The sequence below is a fragment of the Cervus canadensis genome, chromosome 31 (assembly GCF_019320065.1).
Source record: "Cervus canadensis isolate Bull #8, Minnesota chromosome 31, ASM1932006v1, whole genome shotgun sequence".
NCBI lineage: Eukaryota > Metazoa > Chordata > Mammalia > Artiodactyla > Cervidae > Cervus > Cervus canadensis.
Window position 1 is genome coordinate 17,693,457 of NC_057416.1, and position 22,391 is coordinate 17,715,847.

A 22,391-nucleotide genomic window follows, 5' to 3' on the forward strand; every position below is an offset into this window, starting at 1 on the left:
CTCTTTGGGGAAACACAGGAAGTCATTCAAAGACGGCTTTTTGAAGGAAATAAAGGTAGGTAAGCAGCTAGAGCAGCATTCTAGGCAGGACAAGTAAAGGCAGAACTTTCAAGCATTTCCAATCAGTCTGTGAGGCTGGGATTAAGGCAGCATGGGTTCCGTGGTGGGAAAGAGGCCAAGATCACCAGTTCACTAAGTGCACTAGAATTCTCCCTCCTGAAAGCAGGAGGCCTCCCTTTAATAGACTTTAGGGATAATGACTTTTCATACTGTCCATGGGGTTCTCCAGGCAAGAATACCAGAGTGCGTTGCCATTTCCTTCCCCAGTGCAAAACAGAAGGGGGAAAAGGGGGAAGCAGTGATAGATTTTATTTTCTTGGGCTCCAAAGTCACTATAGATGGTGATTGTAGCCACGAAATTACAAGACCCTTGCTCCTTGGAAGAAAAGCTATGACAAACCCAGACAGCATATTAAAAAAGCAGAGATATCACTTTGCTGACAAATGTCTGTAGTCATGCACGGATGTGAGAGTTGGACCATAAAGGTTGAAGGCTGAAGAACTGATGCTTCCGAACCATGGTGTTGGAGAAGACTCTTGAGAGTCCCTTGGACAGCAAGGAGATCAAACAAGTCAATCCTAAAGGAAATCAACCCTGGATATTCATTGGAAGGACTGTTGCTGAAGCTGAAGCCTCAATACATTGGCCACCTGTTACAAAGAGCCGACTCACTAGAAAAGACCCTGACGCTGGAAAAGATTGAGGGCAAGAGGAGAAGGGGAAAATAGAGGATGAGATGGTTAGATAGCACAATGACTCAATGGACATGAATTTGAGCTAACTTCGGGAGACAGTAGAGGAGAGAGGAGCCGTAGGTGCCACAGTACATGGGGTCACAGAGTGGGATAGGACTTAAGAGATTCAACAACAAAAACAGGGGGGATAATGATCAGCTGTTTCTTTAGAGGGATCACTTGGCACTACAGTAGATGGTATGGAAGGAAGAGACGATGGGATCAGGGAAGTAGATTATAAAACTGTTGAAGAGATGGGAGCAGGGACTGAAGCTGTGTGAGCCTCTTAAGACCCACCCTATATGGAGAAAGACCTCTGAATGGATTAGCTTTCCCTGTCTCCCGCCTGCCCATCTCCACCCAAAATCCTGCAACGCTAGTGAAATCTTCCGCCCAAACGTTGACACTTAATTGTCTTTTATTTTATTCCGTTTGTTTCCTCTGCATTACTCGAGTCTCCGTAAGTACGAACAGTACAATAAACGTTTGCGGAATTGAGAAGGCTTGTGAAGTCGCCCAAGGCCAAACAACTCGCCCTGTGTTACTCAACGACCCCACCTCACACGCGGGCCCAACCCTTGGCTGCGGCGCAGTCAGGACCAGTCCACTGAGCCGCTTCCGGAGGGTAGATTGAGTCATCGCATCCCTAATCTAATTATCGCCTCCTCCCAAGATCTCGCAGGCGGACTCTCTCCAGACCGGCTCCAGACACCCAGCTCGGCTGCGAGACCCGCCACGTCCACCAGAGGGCGCGTCTCCCTGGCTTCCGCATTCGGAAAAGCCCGTTCTCAGGGCGCAGCCAGAAGAAAAAAAAAAAATCTGGATCTATTTCGGCCCTCTGCGGATGCCGTACCCAGGCTGTAAACAGGAAGTGGAATTCTATTTGGGAGTTGACGTTGGGGTGAAAAAAGGCCAGGGACATGGGGGAGACGCGCCCACTCCGCTGGTGAGTGCGTTTTCGGGGAGCTCGGGCCGTCTCCACTTTTGTGCCTCCCTCGCCTGCTCCGGCTCCGGTTCACGTGTTTTGCCACGACCATGGCCGAATACTCCTATGTGAAGTCCACCAAACTCGTGCTCAAGGGAACCAAGGCCAAGAGGTAAGGACGCGGGTTTGCGTGGGAGATTCTCGCCCTCTTTCTCGACTCCCCTCACCCTTCCCCTCCCTGGGGCGAGTATCCTGGGGCCGCTGGTAGCTGTCATTCAGGCTCCCGGTCCTTGGGCCTGGCCTCCTGCCGGGATGCACAGATGTTGCGCGCACCTGGGGGACCAGGAGCCCCAAAGTCGGATTTCCCTTGATGAACGCCCACCTCCATTCCTATGCTTGGTAGGACTGTGTTAGTCTGGTCGTGTGGATTATAACAGTAACTCCCTTTATTAGGGATAACTCTTTTCAACATGGCTTCACTGCCACCTTTTAAAAAAATTAATTTTAATGCAATATGCAGATACGGATTTTGAAAAGGCTATGGGTTCAAACCTGGACTCCACCAATTACTAATCTTGTGGCAGGTTCGTCAGTATCTTTGAGCTTCCTCTTGGGAGGGGATTAGTGATACTCCAAAAGGGTTGTTTTGAGGATTAAACGAGGTGATGTGTACAGTAAATAAGTAGAGCCAAACGCGAGGAAGAAGTTACCCTGGTGATTTATGAGTATGAGATTTTTTAGGAAAAGATACCTGCTCACTCATACCTACACCTCTTTTTTAACTAGTAGATTTGCTCAGGATTGATCAATTTACACAAATGCTGAGCATTTCATCCTGGTCCCAGTGATAAGAGTTTTCGGTAATTTTAGATGGGATGGAAGGAAAGTGTCAAGAAGCAAGCTGAAGCCACTACTCTTAAGAACTCTGCCTAGGGGTCTGGGATTAAGAATTTATCCTGAATACATGCGAAACTGTTACTGCCTGAATTCATAGGAGGGAGGAGAGAGTTAGCTTCTGAAAGCTTATTTTGTGATGAAAATGCAAACAAGTGTGTCTTGTAATCATTATAACTATCAATATAATTAACACATAAAGCATTTCATATGTGCCAAAAACTGTTGTAAGCAATGCCTATTAACTTTTTTTAAAGTCACTCGGGTTTTTTATTGTTGAGACATACTACATATACTATAAAGTTCGCCCTTTTAAAGTAGAATTCAGTGGGTTTTAGTGTATTCACAAGGCTCAACACTGTTGAGTTGCTGAACGTTTGCATCCTCTTAGGAGGAAGCCCACCATCATTAGCAGTAACTCCACATTCTGCTCATCCCCTAAACCCTGGCAACCACTAACCACCTTTTGTCTGTATCAGTTTGCCTCATAAACATTCCATATAAATGGAATCATACAATATGCAGGGTCGGACACGACTGAACGATACAATATGCAGCCTTTTGTATCTGGCTTCTTTTACCTAGAATAACATTCTCAAGATTCATGTATGTTGTATCAGCACTCATTCCTTTTATGGCTGAATAATATTCCATTAAGGGCTTCCCAGGTTGGGAAAGACTAGAGATCTCTTCAAGAAAATTAGAGATACCAAGGGAACATTTCACGCAAAGATGGGCTCGATAAAGGACAGAAATGGTATGGACCTAACAGAAGCAGAAGATATTAAGAAGAGGTGGCAAGAACACACTGAAGAACTGTACAAAGAAGATCTTCACGACCCAGATAATCACGATGGTGTGATCACTCACCTAGAGCCAGACATCCTGGAATGTGAAGTCAAGTGGGCCTTAGGAAGCATGACTATGAGCAAAGCTAGTGGAGGTGATGGAATTCCAGTTGGGCTATTTCAAATCCTGAAAGATGATGCTGTGAAAGTGCTGCACTCAATATGCCAGCAAATTTGGAAAACTCAGCAGTGGCCACAGGATTGGAAAAGGTCAGTTTTCATTCCAATCCCAAAGAAAGGCAATCCCAAAGAATGCTCAAACTACCGCACAATTGCACTCATCTCACACGCTAGTAAAGTAATGCTCAAAATTCTCCAAGGAAGGCTTCAGCAATACATGAACCGTGAACTTCCAGATGTTCAAGCTGGTTTTAGAAAAGGCAGAGGAAACAGAGATCAAATTGCCAATATCTGCTGGATCATCAAAAAAGCAAGAGAGTTCCAGAAAAAACATCTATTTCTGCTCTATTGACTATGCCAAAGCCTTTGACTGTGTGGATCACAATAAACTGTGGAAAATTCTGAAAGAGACGGGCATACCAGACCACCTGACCTGCCTCTTGAGAAACCTGTATGCAGGTCAGGAAGCAACAGTTAGAACTGGACATGCAACAATAGACTGGTTCCAAATAGGAAAAGGAGTATGTCAAGGTTATATATTGTCACCCTGCTTATTTAACTTATATGCAGAGTACATCATGAGAAACGCTGGGCTGGATGAAGCACAAGTTGGAATCAAGATTGCTGGGAGAACTATCACTAACCTCAGATATGCAGATGACACCACGCTTATGGCAGAAAGTGAAGAGGAACTAAAGAGCCTCTTGATGAAAGTGAAAGAGGAGAGTGAGAAAGTTGGCTTAAAGCTCAACATTCAGAAAACTAACATCATGGCATCTGGTCCCATCACTTCAAGGCAAATAGATGGGGAAACAGTGTCAGACTTTATTCTTTTGGGCTCCAAAATCACTGCAGATGGTGATTGCAGTCATGAAATTGAAAGATGCTTACTCTTTGGAAGGAAAGTTATGACCAACCTAGACAGCATATTAAAAAAACAGAGACATCACTTTGTCAACAAAGGTCCATCTAGTCAAGGCTATGGTTTTTTCTAGTAGTCATGTATGGATGTGCGAGTTGGACTATAAAGAAAGCTGAGCGCTGCAAAATTGATGCTTTTGAACTCTGGTGTTGGAGAAGACTCTTGAGAGTCCCTTGGACTGCAGGGAGATCCAACCAGTCCATCCTAAGGGAGATCAGTCCTGAATATTCATTGGAAGGACTGATGTTGAAGCTGCAACTCCAAAACTTTGGCCACCTGATGCGAAGAGCTGACTCATTGGAAAAGACCCTGATGCTGGGAAAGATTGAGGGCAGGAGGAGAAGGGGATGACAGAGGATGAGATGGTTGCATGGCATCACTGACTCGATGGACATGGGTTTGGGTAAAGTCCACGAGTTGGTGATGGACAGGGAGGCCTGGCATGCTGTGGTTCATGGCGTCGCAAAGAGTCGGACACTGAGTGACTGAACTGAACTGAACTGAAGGTGGCTCAGTGGTAAAGAATCCCCCTGCCAATGCAGGAGACGCAGGTTTGATCTCTGGGTGAGGAAGGTCCTCTGGAGAAGGAAATGGCAGCCCACTCCAGTATTCTTGCCTGGGAAATCCCATGGACAGAGGAGCCTGGTGGGCCACAGTTCATGGGGTTGCACATAGTCAGACACGACTGAGTGGCTAAACCACCACCAGTGCTCCATTATATGGATATAACACATTTTGTTTATCCATACATCAGTTGATGGACATTTGGGTTTCCATTTTGGAGACTCTCATGAATAATGCTGCTATGAATATTCTTTTTTTTTTCCCCCACCCACCCCCTCCCCTCTATGAATATTCTTATGCAAGTTTCTGTGCGGACCTATGTTTTCATTTCTCTTGGGTGTACACCTAGGAGGAGAATCGTTAGATCCAATGGTTTCCATAAACCTAATTCCATACTTTTCAAGAACTCCAAACTCTTCTGGTTGCATTGTTTTACATTTTCACAAGTAATGTATGAAGATTATGCCTTAAGTCCTAATCCTCACAGTAAGAGTTGGGTTAAATTGTTATCCTTATTTGTATAGGTGGGGACATTGACAAATTAAGTAAATTCTCCAAACAAATCACAGAGCTAAGAAATGACAGAATCAGGATTCTAAAAGGCAGTCTGGCTCCAGAGTCTGTTCTCTTTAACTGCAACACAATACGAACAGAATCAGAAGTAACTTCTCTGTATTAGAAGTAAAAGGGTATATCAAGGTATATTGTTATATATCAGTAATTTATATACCAGTGTACATCTTAGAAGAGTCCTCTAAGATTCCATCGGATAATATTTAGTATGCAAATCAATATATCTAAACTCATCTATATAAATTATCCCCTGTAGTAAGAAGAAAAAGAGCAAAGAGAAGAAGAGAAAAAGAGAAGAAGATGAAGAAACTCAGCTTGATATTGTTGGTGAGTCAATTTTCTATTACTTCATTCTGAGAAAAGTTAGCATTGGTTGAGATCCCCTTAAAAATATTTTCCTAGTAGAGATAAGTAGTAAAAAGAAAGTCGAAGGAATTTATGGCCGACTCACATTTGTCTAAAATGCTCAAATACTAGAGTTATAGGTTTCTTTTATGTTCTAGCATGGTTGATGTCTGATGCCTTTTCTTCATCGTCAAAACAAAGCGCAGGAGAGAGGACACACAGGTCTCTGACTTCATAGGTGCCATCGTTAGACTACCTAATAGCCCAGAGATTCTGATAGATCATTTTAAAGGGCTGATACCTATAAATATCATTAAACCAAATACAGTATACAAATTATTTTCTCTCTTTTCATCATATTGATATCCAGATATCATACTGATAGACTTCCTTTCTCAACAAAGTGCTTTGGTGTCTTTGTCAAAAATCAGTTGACTTTATATATGTCAGTCTATTTATGGACTCTGTTCCTGCAGTTTGTCTGTTGTTCTTTTGATATATTTGTCTTGATTACTGTCATTTCATAAAGTCTTGAAATCAGGTGGTGTGAATCTCCCAGCTTTATACTGTACTTCTTTATAGTCTTGTAGATCCTTTGTTCAGTTCAGTTCAGTTGCTCAGTCGTGTCCGACTCTTTGCGACGCCATGAATCACAGCACGCCAGGCCTCCCTGTCCATCACCAACTCCCGGAGTTTACTCAAACTCATGTCCATTGAGTTGGTGATGCCATCCAGCCATCTCATCCTCTGTCGTCCCCTTCTCCTCCTGCCCCCAATCCCTCCCAGCATCAGGGTCTTTTCCAGAGTCAACTCTTCAACTCTTCGCATGAGGTGGCCAAAGTATTGGAGTTTGAGCTTCAGCATCAGTTCTTCCAATGAACACTCAGGGCTGATCTCCTTTGGGATGGACTGGTTGGATCTCCTTGCAGTCCAAGGGACTTTCAAGAGTCTTCTCCAACACCACAGTTCAAAAGCATCGATTCTTCAGCGCTCAGCTTTCTTCACAGTCCAATTATCACATCCATACATGACCACTGGAAAACCCATAGCCTTGACTAGACAGACCTTTGTTGACAAAGTAATGTCTCTGCTTTTTAATATGCTATCTAGGTTGGTCATAACTTTCCTTCCAAAGAGTAAGCATCTTTCAATTTCATGACTGCAGTCACCATCTGCAGTGATTTTGGAACCCAAAAGAATAAAGTCTGACACTGTTTCCACTGTTTCCCCATCTATTTGCCTTGAAGTGATGGGACCAGATGCCATGATGTTAGTTTTCTGAATGTTGAGCTTTAAGCCAACTTTCTCACTCTCCTCTTTCACTTTCATCAAGAGGCTCTTTAGTTCCTCTTCACTTTCTGCCATAAGCGTGGTGTCATCTGCATATCTGAGGTTAGTGATAGTTCTCCCAGCAATCTTGATTCCAACTTGTGCTTCATCCAGCCCAGCGTTTCTCATGATGTACTCTGCATATAAGTTAAATAAGCAGGGTGACAATATATAACCTTGACATACTCCTTTTCCTATTTGGAACCAGTCTATTGTTGCATGTCCAGTTCTAACTGTTGCTTCCTGACCTGCATACAGGTTTCTCAAGAGGCAGGTCAGGTGGTCTGGTATGCCCGTCTCTTTCAGAATTTTCCACAGTTTATTGTGATCCACACAGTCAAAGGCTTTGGCATAGTCAATAGAGCAGAAATAGATGTTTTTTCTGGAACTCTCTTGCTTTTTTGATGATCCAGCAGATATTGGCAATTTGATCTCTGTTTCCTCTGCCTTTTCTAAAACCAGCTTGAACATCTGGAAGTTCACGGTTCATGTATTGCTGAAGCCTTCCTTGGAGAATTTTGAGCATTACTTTACTAGCGTGTGAGATGAGTGCAATTGTGCAGTAGTTTGAGCATTCTTTGGGATTGCCTTTCTTTGGGATTGGAATGAAAACTGACCTTTTCCAATCCTGTGGCCACTGCTGAGTTTTCCAAATTTGCTGGCATATTGAGTGCAGCACTTTCACAGCATCATCTTTCAGGATTTGAAATAGCCCAACTGGAATTCCATCACCTCCACTAGCTTTGCTCATAGTCATGCTTCCTAAGGCCCACTTGACTTCACATTCCAGGATGTCTGGCTCTAGGTGAGTGATCACACCATCGTGATTATCTGGGTCGTGAAGATCTTCTTTGTACAGTTCTTCAGTGTGTTCTTGCCACCTCTTCTTAATATCTTCTGCTTCTGTTAGGTCCATACCATTTCTGTCCTTTATCGAGCCCATCTTTGCATGAAATGTTCCCTTGGTATCTCTAATTTTCTTGAAGAGATCTCTAGTCTTTCCCATTCTGTTGTTTTCCTCTGTTTCTTTGCATTGATCGCTGAGGAAGGCTTTCTTATCTCTCTTTGCTATTCTTTGGAACTCTGCATTCAGCTGAGAATATCTTTCCTTTTCTTCTTTGCTTTTCGCTTCTCTTCTTTTCACAGCTATTTGTAAGACCTCCTCAGACAGCCATTTGCTTTTTTGCATTTCTTTTCTATGGGGATGGTCTTGATCCCTGTCTCCTGTACAATGTGACAAACCTCCGTCCATAGTTCTTCAGGCAGTCTATCAGATCTAGTCCCTTAAATGTATTTCCTTTGTATTTCCATATAAATTTTACAATCAATGTATTACTTTCTACAATAAATCCTGTTGGATTTTCCAGAACTGTACTGAATCTAGAATCTAGGTCATTTGGGGAGAGTCAACATGAAGTGTACTTGGTCAGTATAGCACAGAACATATAAAATACAAATAATTTTATTTCACTAACTGCTACATTTTTAAGAAAGAATTAATGATCATAGGATATTGATAATGATTCTGAGTAAAGCTTTTTTTTTTACTGACAACAATTATAACTAAGTCAGAAATAACTCAATTATCGTGCACACCTCTCACTAAATTATTGTAGTAAAACACACTTAATATGAGCCCTTTCTTAGTGTACAGTTCAGTGTCAGTAAGTGCATTCCCACTACTGTGCAGCCATTACCACCCTCCGTCTCCAATTCAAGGTGAATTTTTTTTTTCATCTTACAAAACTGAAACTTTACACCCATTAAACTATAAACGCCTGTACCTCCCTCTCCTCTAGTCCCTAGGAACCACCATCCTGTTTTTTATCTCTCTGAATCCAACTACTCTAGAACTGCAAAATTTAAAAAAAGTTATAATGACAACAGCAGCAAGTAAGAACCTTCTGTCACAAATACAAAATGTAAATTTAAGTGATTGATTTTATCTTTTAGGAATCTGGTGGACAGTAACGAACTTTGGTGAGATTTCAGGAACCATAGCAATTGAAATGGATAAAGGAACCTACATACATGCACTTGACAATGGACTTTTTACACTGGGAGCTCCACATAAAGAAGGTTTGTGTCTGTAGAGGCAATGGGATGGAAAAGGCCACTTGAAGTTAATATTTTATGGCATTAATTCACTTACACCAAGTCCTAACTAATTGCAAATACATGCCAAAGGAGTGAATCCATTGATTTGACTCTTCCACTTTTTTCCTTCCTCACTATTTACCAGTTATTGGCAACTCCCTCTTTGCAGTGTAAGCATTTGAAAACATTCTGTGTAATTCCAAAAGGGTATCCATGGCAATCAAAACTATTGTAAATAATTGAAATAATAAAAGGAAAGAAAAAGAAAACCTAGATGAATCGAAAGTTTGAATTCCTTCACTCTTTAGACCTTTTGCCACAGCTAACCCGGGGCACTGTTAATCTGACGTTTTCTCTTTTCTTTTAGCCCCTGGGAAGAAGCACTAATGAGACACAAAGTAATTAGAAAATCACAAAGAGCTTTTTGTCCAAATGGTCATCCCTTGAATAAATTAAACCATTTTAGTTTTTTCAACATTAAGTGCTTATTTGTCTATGTGCTGACTGCATTTTAAAATGCAAGGAGATAGTATCTTGGAAGTAACTAAATAAATAAGCATCATGCTGACCTATCTCATTAGATATGTAAAACTAAACTTTAGTTTTTTTGTTTTTTTTTAACATACGCTTCTCATTGACTGTTAGAGACTTTTTAAATAAACTAAAGTTTAGTTTTACATACAGAAGATTAAGTATTCTTTTTTTTTTTTTTGGCTTAAAATAACACAAATTTATTACTGTCACACAATTCTAGAGGTCAGAAGTCCAAAGTGAGTCTCGATGATCTAGAATCAAGACGTTAACAGAGCTGCATTTGAAGATAAAGTAACTCTTGATACTATGAATACTATATCATGTGTTAAGTTGCTCAGTCATGTCCGACTCTTTGTGACCCTGTGGACTGTGTAGCTTGCCAGGCTCCTCTATCCATGGGATTCTGCAGACAAGAATACTAGAGTGGATTGCCTTTTCTTACTCCAAGGGATCTTCCCAACCCAGGGATTGAACCCACGTCTCCTGTGTTGGCAGATGGGTTCTTCACTGTCTGAACCACCAGGGAAGCCCATATACTGTATTATAATTACATAATATAATATTCTTACATTTGGTTTTAAAAGAAAAAGAACTACTTTTTTTTAAGCCAAAGAGTATTTTTACATGTATAAGAAATGTCAAATTTACTTCAAAATGTTTTCTCTTGTAGTTGATGAGGGCCCTAGTCCTCCAGAGCAGTTTACAGCTGTCAAATTGTCTGATTCCAGGTAAGCTTGAGTTGAACTATAATTAATACATTGTAATACAAGATGGTACATTATAATAGGATATATCCATTAAAAGTGGTGTTTTTGAAGAATAATGAATTTGGGAAAATATTTGCTGCATAAAATAAGGTATTATATAGTACTTGTATTTAAAAAGTTGAATATTAAACGGTATACACAGAACCACTTGTCCAGTATGGTAGCCACTTGCCACACATGGCTTTTGAACATTGGAACTGTGGTTAATCTAAATTTTATACACACGTTTTTATGTTCCATATTTAATTTTCTCTCAGTTTTTAACATTTAACTACTTTATTAATTTGAAGAATTGCCCTGAAATCTGGCTATGGAAAATACCTTGGTATAAATTCAGACGGACTTGTTGTTGGGCGTTCAGATGCAATTGGACCTAGAGAGCAGTGGGAACCCGTCTTTCAAGATGTAAGTACTATTGTTTTTTTTACAAGCTCCTTCTCAGCATAGGAGAAAGTCTCTAACAGTCAACAAGAGGATATATTCAGACAAAACAAAAAAGTGCAATAATATAATGCATTAAATTTTTACAAATTAACGTGAATTCATAACCTTCAGAAGATCTCAAAAAATAGTGCAACACAGCGAAAAAAACACAACAATCAACAGAGTGAAAAGACATGCTGTAAACTGGGAAAAAGTACTTACAAGCTAGATATCTGTTAAAGGGTTAATGTCCAAAATATATAAGAAACTCATTCAGTTCTCTGAGATCTGCTCTTACTGAAGTGGATCAATGATGAAAATAGCCAAATCTGAGCATCAGAAGACCTTTTAGTCTACCTGATACATGATCTCTGTAGTTCTGAGAAGCTAAAGAATTTAAAATAAAGTGTGTGTGTGTTTGTGTGTGAGTAAAGGTGACAGTAGATTACTGAGAACTTTATTGATGGGTGAGTGTGTGTGTGTGTGTGTGTGTGTGTGTGTGTGTATGAAAGGCTGATGAGTTCTGAGCAATGATGAAAAGGTTTTATTACTATGGACCTTTATAACTGTGAAGGTTTCTACACTTGATCTGAGCTCAGAATTAAAAAAAAGAAGAAAGAAACATTCAATAGCAAAAACAAAACATTTTTTTCTAATTGGCAAAGAAACCGAATAGCTATTTCTCATTATATCAACAGAAGAGGCCAGCATATCATAAGGCAATATGATGAGTCAGATACTACCAGTCATACAGAACTTTAGGGATTTTCATTTCACTTTATTTTGGGGGAAGACGCTACGTTTTAAAATCTTAAAGAAAGACTTAAAAGTCCCTGGTTTAACAAGTAAAACTTTAACACAGAAAGCGGAAAAATCAGCAGCACAGATTTAAATCACCTTGGACTAAATCACAGCCACATCCCAGCGCACCAAGAGGCATGCAGATGACAGAAAACTCAATCCTCACTCCCTCAAATAAGAAATTAAATCAAACCCATATTATTAGCACTTTGGTCAATGGATATGATAGATTAAATTCTTCCTACACCCACAAGTCCCTCAGACATTGATTCTTAAAAGGGCTGAGCAATAAATTCAAAGGCATCAAAGCCTAGCTTTTCTGTTTTTTTCTGCATTTCTTTCTTTTTTTAATGTTATGGAAGTATAGTTGGTTATACTTCAACTGTGATTTTTTTTATGTTTTCTAATTATGGAGGAAAATCTTAAAATATTGCTATTTGAGTAAAATACATTATAATTTATTTTCTTTAAAGAAATTAGCTTTAAAGCTAATTAAAACAAACTGACTAAATCAATTATATCCCAATAAATCTTTGCAGCCAAAGGAAATAATTCTAGTCCATATAGTTAGAATTTAGTCCTACTAAATCTAATAGAATATACTAAAAGTATTTAATGTAATTATCTTTGAGTAGTAAGATTATAAATGACTTTGATTTATTTTTCTATGTTTTTTTATCTTCCAGGTTTTCTTCACATTCTCTTTCCTGATTCCTTTTAGATTTGGGAAGAAATCAGTTTAATCTCAAGAATTCTTTTGCAGATATTCTTATAACTTGTTATTTTGTTTTATTTAGGGGAAAATGGCTTTACTGGCCTCCAATAGCTGTTTTATTAGATGCAATGAAGCAGGTGATATAGAAGCAAAAAGTAAAACAGCAGGAGAAGAAGAAATGATAAAGGTAATCATGAGCATTTTCTATAGACTAGTACACGTCACATATATGATATGACTACATCTCTTTAAAATGTTGCAGTCTGTTCCACACTCACCATGTGTAATGCATTAGTGAGGGCCATGGTGGAAGGCACAAAGAAATGAAAAAAAGCCTTTTTTAAAGTGGCCTAATCCTTATAAATAAAGCATAAAAATCCATGTTACATTTTCTCTACTATCATCATAACTTAAACATGTCTATCAAGTATGTGTATACATTTTGTTTTAAGTTCTGTGTCATATATTTTTTACTTTTTAAATATTTTCAGTTTTCATAATCTTCAGTTTTACAGTCTTACACTATTCTTTCTAACCTCAAAAAATATCACTAATCTTTTAAAACAAGAATGTTAATACCAGTAACTCTTCATTTCATCATTTGGAGTTGACTGATGGAGAAAGAAATACCATTCTAGATAGCTCAGGAATTAGAAGTTTTAGTATATCTGCCATGGTTTTCTCAAAAGCCATTTTCACTGCTAAAAATGTCCCAAAAAAAATTAAATCTAAAACCTAGATTTTCTTTTGTTGTAATTTTTAAAAGTGTTAGTCATAATGTTTTTCAGTTATTCAGTACATAAAACTAAAGCAAGTAGCTTCAGGAACATGCGAGATTGTCTTTAGTGTTCCCCTAAGGTAGTTAACTGTTACCTTTTAACTGTCCAGGGGAGGAACAGCCTCTAACCCTCCTTAAATCCTCAGTGTTTTGATCAGTCACTGCAGGAAGTCACACAGCTAAAGTGGAGACAGAATGTGTACCCAGGCCCAACTGACCCTAGAAGTTACATTCCACAGCACATCGCTTCTCCAAAAACAAGTCACTAGAAAAATGCTGGTGGAGCATTCTCTGGTGGTCCGGTGGTTAAGACTCCAAGCTTCCACTGCAGGGTCACGGGTTCTGTCCCTGGTCAGGGAACTAAGATCCCACTCACCTATTTATTTCATTTGTAATTATATTTAATTTTTTGTGTCATGTTTAAATTATTTATTTGGATTACATTATAAAAGTATGATTATTGAAGACAAACAGTGCAACTCTATGAGCAGTACTTTGCACATCTACAGAAGAAAAAAAAAAATTATGCTCTATTTTATCAACAGTTGCAGCTGTTTTTATATGAAGTACCTGTCAGGTTTCCCTAACCTGTTTGGTTAGGCCGGTACCTGGAACCTCTGAGCAGTGATAATCCAGGACTCTGTCCACCCTCCCTTCCACACTGCAGGCTCTGCTTGTCTGTGTCAGCGTCCACCTTCATACGCTGGCCTTATCTACCAGAACACATCCCTTCCTGCCAAGGGTGGTATAGTGTCACAGGCCTGGCCCAGAATTTCCACAGTTCTTTGAGGACTCCTCCAGCCACAGTGGTTGCGCACATATTAATTGTACATGCCTTATTATTGCTCACAACTTTCGAAGCAATCTTGGAACGTGCTTTAAGCCACAGAGATCACTTTCAAGATGTCGATCCTTTGGGTTGCAGATTGCCAGTTCCTTGGCCCTGAATTCTATCCCCTTCCTGCCCCACTCCATTCTCCAGGCAAGACTACTGGAGTGGGTAGCCATTCCCTTCTCCAGGGGGTCTTCCCCACCCAGGGATCAAACCCCAGGCTCCTGCATTGCAGGCAGAGTCTTTACTGTCTAAGCCACCAGGGAAGCCCTTTGCCCTACTCAGTTGATCTTGATTGCTGTATCTGTGTCAGTTAATCTATTGCAGGTGATAGTATTTGTCAAAACTTATGAAGGTAAAAGGATTTAAAAGGGATAAATTCCAATTAGGTAAAAACAAATTGTGTTATGTTAAAAGATTTGAAGCATTTGGTAATAGCCTGTGCATAGTAAAACAGCTAACACCATGTTCAGTGTTATGAAGTGAACACTAAATAGCAGGATAATTTGATTCTACTGTATTTACTTATGGAGCCAAAATTAAGTTAAATTATTGCCTAATTGGCATAGTAAAACTGATCTGTAAAATGCTTTTCAAGTAATTTTTTCTTTAGTTTTTCTAATGTAAGGGCTCTAAGGAAACATATAATAGCAATTATTTATGTAAGTAACATATATATATAAAAACATACCTAGAACTTGTTTTTTCTGAATCTAACTGCCAAGTTGTTTTCTTCTTTTGTATAAGAAATCATCTAGAATGTTCTTTTGTAATAAGTAAGGTGGGACAGGGGAAGATAAATGTGTAACCTCTGTGTTCTCATCTCCAATATATAGATCAGATCCTGCGCTGAAAGAGAAACTAAGAAAAAAGATGATATTCCAGAAGAAGACAAAGGAAATGTCAAACAGTGTGAAATCAATTACGTGTAGGTATTTTTTTTTCTTTTAGAATAATAGGTTTGGCAGTGACATGCTTCTCAAGACACCTAAAATAAAAGACCTGAAAGACGAGAAAAGACAGCACAATGTAGACTCTAGGACGGGGCGCTGAGCTGAATGCCTCTCGTAAGGGTTCAGGTTTCAACAGTCCCGTCACCTGTACTGGTTTGTTCTCCCTGCTCAAGGCTTCCCCAGTGGCTCGGTGGTAAAGAATCCATCTGTCAAGCAGGAGATGCTGGCTCAGTCCCTGTATCGGGAAGATCCCCTGGAGGAGGGCATGGCAACACACTCCAGTATTCTTGCCTGGAGAATCCCATGGACGGAGGAGCCTGGCGGGCTACCATCCATGGGGTCGCAAAGAGTCAGACACAACTTAGCAACTAAACAACAACAGCCCTGCTCTGTAGAGTTGCTGTCACTGTCAGTACATAAAGCCTGTCAAACGTTGCCAGGACACAGGAGACTCCAGCCAACACTCCCAAGTGTTAATTAAGTTTGTAGAGCTACCCAGGCAACTGCCTTCTTGATGGTGGGATAGAAAGGTCATTTTTGTTGTTGAAAAGTTGTAAGTTATTTGAGAAAAACAGTGTTTTTAAGTAAATGAAAATTAAATATTTGTAAGCTTGTTAGTAAACATGTATAATCAAAGTTTGAGACATTTTTCAAGAAAGGCATTTTCTTAATAGAAAGAAATTCCAGAGCTTCCAAGACCACAAGCTTAAAATAAGTAAAGAAGACAGTAAAATTCTGAAAAAGGCCCGGAAAGATGGATTCTTGCATGAAACACTTCTGGACAGGTAAGTAAATTTTTATTCATTTCCAGCTGTTTTCAGTAGCCAATAGAAATGGTGTATAAATACATGTTCTTTTCTTAATTACTGTAATTTTAAAATTTTTGTCTTTATTTCTAAGTTTTGAATGTGGTGGTACTACCTTAAAAGGGATATTTTAAGTCTGGGAAAAGATCACCAAGAAAAAGTATTTGGGAATTAGCCAGGTCCCAAGTGCTTATATATTTTGTTACAAGCAATTCAGGTTTGACTGAAACTACTTCATAAATTCATTTACCATCAACTTTTTTATAACTGTTAAAACCTGGGCTAGAAAGAAGTAGTTTGACTAATTTTAAAATTCAGTGGGTTCAGGTTTCAAAGTAGTACAGGTTTCAAAAAATGAGATAAAAATCAGTTTAAAAATTTCTAAGTATAAAATTGAAGCACTTTGTTGAGTTCATACATGTGCAATATATTCAACACAGCAAATTATTAATATTTATTAGTATTCCTATTTAAGAAAGTAGTGGCCTAGATTTCCAACATTAGTAAAATGGTTGGAGAGGCTTAGCTATGAGCTTGCAAGTATAAATCAAGTAAGCACCATATCAGAAGAGAATTTGGTAATCTGCCACTTTTCAAGTCTTATGTTGCAAAGTTAGCTTTAAGATATTTCTTTAGATTACTTGATAACAGTTCTTTATCAGGTGTTTCCTGTTAACCAGTTGATCAAGTGACTACTTGAAGACAGCAAATGATGTAATGATTATTTCCAGCTGAGCATATTAACATACCTATTTTTAGGAAATCAAGAATAGGCAATAAAAAGTAATCAGGATATGGACTTAAACAGAATAAGGTCTGTGTCTTGTAACCCTTATCACTTATGATAATACAACATTCCCACCTTATTAAATAGAAGTTTAGGGCATGCTTAAATTCAGAGGCTATTAAAATTGCTGTTCTGGATCTTAAAAGCCTTTAGGCAACATGAGTTAAAGATTAGGAAAAGTTTTTTTCGTAAGAATAAAATCCCATGTATTATGAAACATACAATTGAGAAGTAAACATTTTAATTAAAATATTTTAATATAAGCGGTGTGGTAAGATAATAACTAAAATTGAAGACACAATTGCTGAACACGTTTATGATTTTAGTAGCAGGTGACTATTACATGACATGTTTTTACATAGATTAATTTTTTTATTATTTGCTTTTTGTTTAAACAGGAGAGCCAAATTGAAAGCTGATAGATACTGCAAATGACCAAGATTTTTATTTCTGTCTTCTCCTTTTGTTTTTTTCTGAATAATAAAATCAGTGTTTTTACAGAATTATTGGGCTGTTTTGTAATTATAGCTGAACCAGTAGCTAGATTTAACTAAGATTAATCAAGTTTAATTGAGCTTCTCCATGGAGGTACTTTAGTTAACTGCAGTGTTTCACATGGAAATGAAACTTTGAAAGTGGCACGAAATTTTTTTTTTCTTTTCTGGATTTCTTGTCAAAAGGATAAAGTTCTACTCTATGAAACTAATGTTTCCTGTGCAGTTTGTGGAAGCTGTCTTACTGCTTTACAGTCTTACTTTCCATTTCTTAATACATAGGTGTCTGATCAGTACCTTTAAAAGGAAGTTAGAAACTCCAAGTCCATCAGCAGGACTTTGATTCTACCTCTGAAACTGCCCAGATCATACACAAGCCAAGCAAATATCAGGATGAGGGTGCTGGACAGAGAGAAAGAAATTGTATTAAGCAGTGGGGTGAAAACAGGAAACATCACAAAAGAGCAAGTAGGTTCAGAACAGAGGCTAAGAGTAAAATTGGGGAAATCCCCTATTTAGGATCATCTAGCCATAACAGATATGTATATAATGCTTTCATCCTCACTTGTGGGATGGAAAGGGAGCTATTAAAGAGGTTCAGACACTAAGCATTGCTGAGGTCTGCTTTGCCCAGGCAGTTTTATGCCCAGCCTGTCTCCTTCTGGGCTGAAAGAAACACTGGGCTGGATGAAGCACAAGCTGGAATCAAGATTGCTGGGAGAAATATCTATAATCTCAGAAATGCAGATGACACCACCCTTATGGCAGAAAGTGAAGAAGAACTAAAGAGCCTCTTGATGAAAATGAAAGAGGAGAGTGAAAAAGTTGGCTTAAAGCTCAACATTCAGCAAACTAAGATCATGGCATCTGGTCCCATCACTTCATGTCAAATAGGGAAACAGTGGAAACAGTGACAGACTTTTTTGGGCTCCAAAATCACTGCAGATGGTGACTGCAGCCATGAAATTAAAAACACTTACTCCTTGGAAGAAAAGCTATGACTAACCTAGATAGCATATTTAAAAGCAGAGACATTATTTTGCCAACAAAGGTTCATCTGGTCAAGGCTATGGTTTTTCCAGTGGTCATGTATGGATGTAAGAGTTGGACTATAAAGAAAGCTGAGCGCCGAAGAATTGATGCTTTTGCACTGTGGTGTTAGAGAAGACTTGAGAGTCCCTTGGACTGCAAGGAGATCCAACCAGTCCATCCTAAAGGAGATCAGCCCTGAATATTCATTGGAAGGACTGATGTTGAAGCTGAAACTCCAATATTTTGGCCACCTGATACAAAGAACTGACCCATTTGAAAAGACCCTGATGCTGGGAAAGATTGAAGGCAGGAGGAGAAGGGGACGACAGAGGATGAGATGGTTGGAGGGCATCACCAACTCAATGGACATGAGTTTGAGTAAACTCCGGGAGTTGGTGATGGAGAGGGAGGCCTGGCATGCTGCAGTTGATAGGGTGGCAAAGAGTCGGACACAACTGAGCGACTGAATTGAACTGTCTCCTGAGTTCCTGAACACAGTACTCAGGATGTCATCTAACCCTGTGAGTGTTCCTGAATCCAGGTTGTGTACCAAGTACCTGGACTTCACTGGATATTCCGCTTCAGTAGAGCTAAGACTGGCTGATGCATTTTTATGTTTTTCCAATTCCATGTTGATTCCAGCACACAGCCATGACCAAAACCTGGTGTGACACCCTGTCTAGTTCTCAGCCTCTATATTCCATCTGTCACCAACTCTAGACTCCCATGGCCCCTCTACAAAAAATTTGCTAAGCCACCAACACTACAAGCCTTGTAGAGGAACTCTTGTAGCTCTCACCTTAACATGGCATCCCAGTTCCAATAGCTGGACATTCTCCAGTGTCGCTTTCTCCTCCTTCTGATCCCCAAAAGCAGTGGTTCTCAAGCAGGGCCAATTTTGCCCATGGGACATTTTGGAGTGTCTGGAGACATTTTTGGTTGTTAAAACTGGAGAGGAAGGGGTAATCTGAGATCTAGAGGATTAGAAACTAGGGATACTTGCTAAACATCCTACAATGCATAGGACAGCACCGCCCCCCTCCCCTGGATAATTCAACAAAGAATTATCCAATCAGATTGCCAGTGGTGCCAAGATTGTGAAACCTGCCCTAGGACTTAGTCTATTCCTTGCTTTTGTCAGCTCCCCAACCCCTAAAAATAAATTTATATACATAAGAATTGTCTAGGATACCTGTAGATTTCCAAGACCCATCCTTAGAGATGCAGGCTTAACAAATTTAACATTAGTCCCCCAATTTTTAACAAGCGCTCCAGGTAATTCTGAAGCAGGCCTCTGAGCCACACCTGGAGAAACACTACCCTCAAGAGACTTGAGATTCCCTGGTGGCTCAGCTGGTAAAGAATCCACCTGCAATACGGGAGACCTAGGTTCAATCCTGGATTGGGAAGATGCCCTGGAGGAGGGCATGGCAACCCACTCCAGTGTTCTCTGTCCATAGGAGAATCCCCATGGACAGAGGAGCCTATCGGGCTTCAGTCCGTGGTGTCACAAAGAGTTGGACATGACTGAGCAACTAAGCACACGAGCTGCTGCTGCTGCTGCTAAGTCGCTTCAGTCGTGTCCAACTCTGTGCGACCCCATAGACGGCAGCCCACCAGGCTCCCCCGTCCCTGGGATTCTCCAGGCAAGAACACTGGAGTGGGTTGCCATTTTCTTCTCCAATGCATGAAAGTGAAAAGTGAAAGTGAAGTTGCTCAGTCGAGTCCGACTCTTAGTGACCCCGTGGACTGCAGCCTACCAGACTCCTCCGCCCATGGGATTTTCCAGGCAAGAGTACTGGAGTGGGGTGCCATTGCCTTCTCCGAGCACACAAGAGACTTAAGTCTTATTTCCAACACCAGTTTGGCACTAGGGACCCGCTGCCAGCTGACTGATTTCCCTGAAACAAACATTCTGTTAACCTGAATTTCTGAATGTAATACATTCCTGGATTTCTTGTCACCATGCTCATCTTCATGTTAACCCAGTTTCTGCCCCTGTTCAAGAGAGCAGGAGTTAATTTCAGGTCTTGGCAACTAGGAGGATACAGATAGGCACTTCCTGCCTTCATGGAGTTTATATACTAGTGAAGGAGGATAACAAGTAAGTAAAAAATCACAGGTAACAGGTGAGTGTTCCTTCCCTGTTTCGAGCATTGCATTTTATACAACCCCCATGATAGCACTGAAGTCGGCCTAGGAGAGTGGCAGAGATCAAGAATGAAAGTGCAGAGAGCCATGTGGTCCACATTTTTCATCTTGTACATGAGCATATCTTGAGAAATTTTGTTCAAAGCACTGTCAAAATCAAGATACTTTCTGGGCTTCCCTGGTAGCTCAGTGGTAAAGAATCCACCTGCCAATGCAGGAGACACAGGTTAAATCTCTGACCTGGGAAGATCCCACATGCGGCAGAGCAACTAAGCCTCTACACTACAACTGTTGAGCCTGTGCTCTAGAGCTTGGGAGCTGCAACGAAGGAATCCACATGCCCGAGAGCCTCTGCTCTGCGACAAGAGAAGCCACCACAATGAGAAGCCAGTGCTCGGCAACTAGAATAGCCCCTGCTTGCTGCAACTAGAGGGAAGTCCACGCAGGAACAAAGACCCAAAACAAATAAAATTTTTTTAAAGATGCGTTCTGATTAAACATTCCCCTGACTTAACTAGTCTAGTAAATTTATGAAAAGATAGGTTATATACAATAAAAGTACAAATAAAGAAAAAGCTCCCCACACCCTATTTTGACTGCTCACACATTTTCAGATTAGATCATCTTGAAGATTTTTATATCTTCATGTTCACAGACTCTCACTCTTTTATCATGTTCAAACTGCTGTTAAACCCATCACTTTTTTTTTTTTTATGGGTTTTTGTTAAACCCATCAGACACTATTCTTCACTTCTAGAATCCATTTGATCCTCCTGTGGCTTTTGCTTTGTTGTTAAAATTTCTGTTTCTCTGCTGAAATTTCCTATACATTCATTAAAAGTCTTTTTGGTGTTTTTGTTTTTAGGCAGTTATAATGGCTCCCTTAAAAATCCTTGTCTACTAATTCTAACATCTGGGTCAGTCATCACTGCTTGCCTTTCCTTTTTAGTATGTTCTTCATATGTCTGATTTAATTAGACTGTATCCTGGATGCTGTGAATAATATAGTATAGAAACTGGATTCTGTTTTGTCCCTCTAAGAATTTTTGTTGATATTATTTAGTAGTTGTTTGTTGATTGATATTGTTTAATTTGGTTGATCTCAAGCTCCAAATTCTGTCTCCCACAGTGAGCCACAACTGAAATCTCCCTTCCATTCTTTTAGTTTTAGCTGGGCTGCGTGAAGTCTGCCCCAAGGATGTGGAGTTCTGAGATTAGTGAGAGATTTGAGCTGTGTGGCTACCCTCTGTAACTTTCTCCTTTTTTTCAGGATTTCATCCACCTCATTTCTACACTATTTAGTTGCTCTGAACTCTGTCCTCAGATTCCTCAAGTAAGATTTAAGTTTTAGTAACAGTAAGGTTTCTGTATGAGTATTAATGACTCTTAGTGGCACTGCCTAGGGCTTGCCCTAAGTTGAAAAAAATGTTAAGAATGCGATTTCCTTTTTACCAGAATTCAGTTCAGTTCAGTTCAGTTGCTCAGTCGTGTCCGACTCTTTGCGACCCCATGAATCACAGCACACCAGGCCTCCCTGTCCATTACCAACTCCCGGAGTTTACTCAAACTCATGTCCATCAAGTCGGTGATGTCATCCAGTCCCCTCCGTTGTCCCCTTCTCCTCCTGCTCCCAATCCCTCCCAGCATCAGGGTCTTTTCCAATGAGTCAATTCTTCGCACGAGGTGGCCAAAGTATTGGAGTTTCAGCTTCAGCATCAGTCCTTCCTACTAGAATTAACTCCCCTCAAGTTTCTACATACTTTTGGTCACTCTCCATTACCTTTAGATAATTTTTACTATTTTGTCCAAAGTTTAATTTCTGTCATATGAGAGGGTTAGTCTAGTCAAGCTGCTCCACCATGACTTACTCAAACTCTTACTCCCTGCCCACTCTTCCCCAAATTAA

The 22,391-nt window shown here is 40.0% G+C and overlaps 1 protein-coding gene and 2 non-coding genes across 3 annotated transcripts; all 3 read left to right on the top strand.

Moving 5' to 3' along the window:
• Nucleotides 1-1,586: 1,586 nt before the first annotated feature.
• On the top strand, nt 1,587-17,311 carry FRG1 (FSHD region gene 1). The gene is made up of 9 exons (XM_043454222.1): nt 1,587-1,892; nt 5,898-5,968; nt 9,269-9,394; nt 10,617-10,674; nt 11,004-11,118; nt 12,735-12,839; nt 15,099-15,190; nt 15,890-16,000; nt 17,207-17,311. The coding sequence occupies exons 1-9, from the start codon at nt 1,831-1,833 to the stop codon at nt 17,241-17,243; spliced, it is 777 nt and encodes a 258-aa protein (XP_043310157.1). The 5' UTR covers nt 1,587-1,830; the 3' UTR covers nt 17,244-17,311.
• Nucleotides 11,442-11,521, top strand: LOC122432678. Its single transcript, XR_006266940.1, has one exon. It is a non-coding gene; the product is annotated as a small nucleolar RNA U2-19 (small nucleolar RNA).
• On the top strand, nt 11,662-11,734 carry LOC122432677. The gene has a single exon (XR_006266939.1). It is a non-coding gene; the product is annotated as a small nucleolar RNA U2-30 (small nucleolar RNA).
• Nucleotides 17,312-22,391: the final 5,080 nt, after the last annotated feature.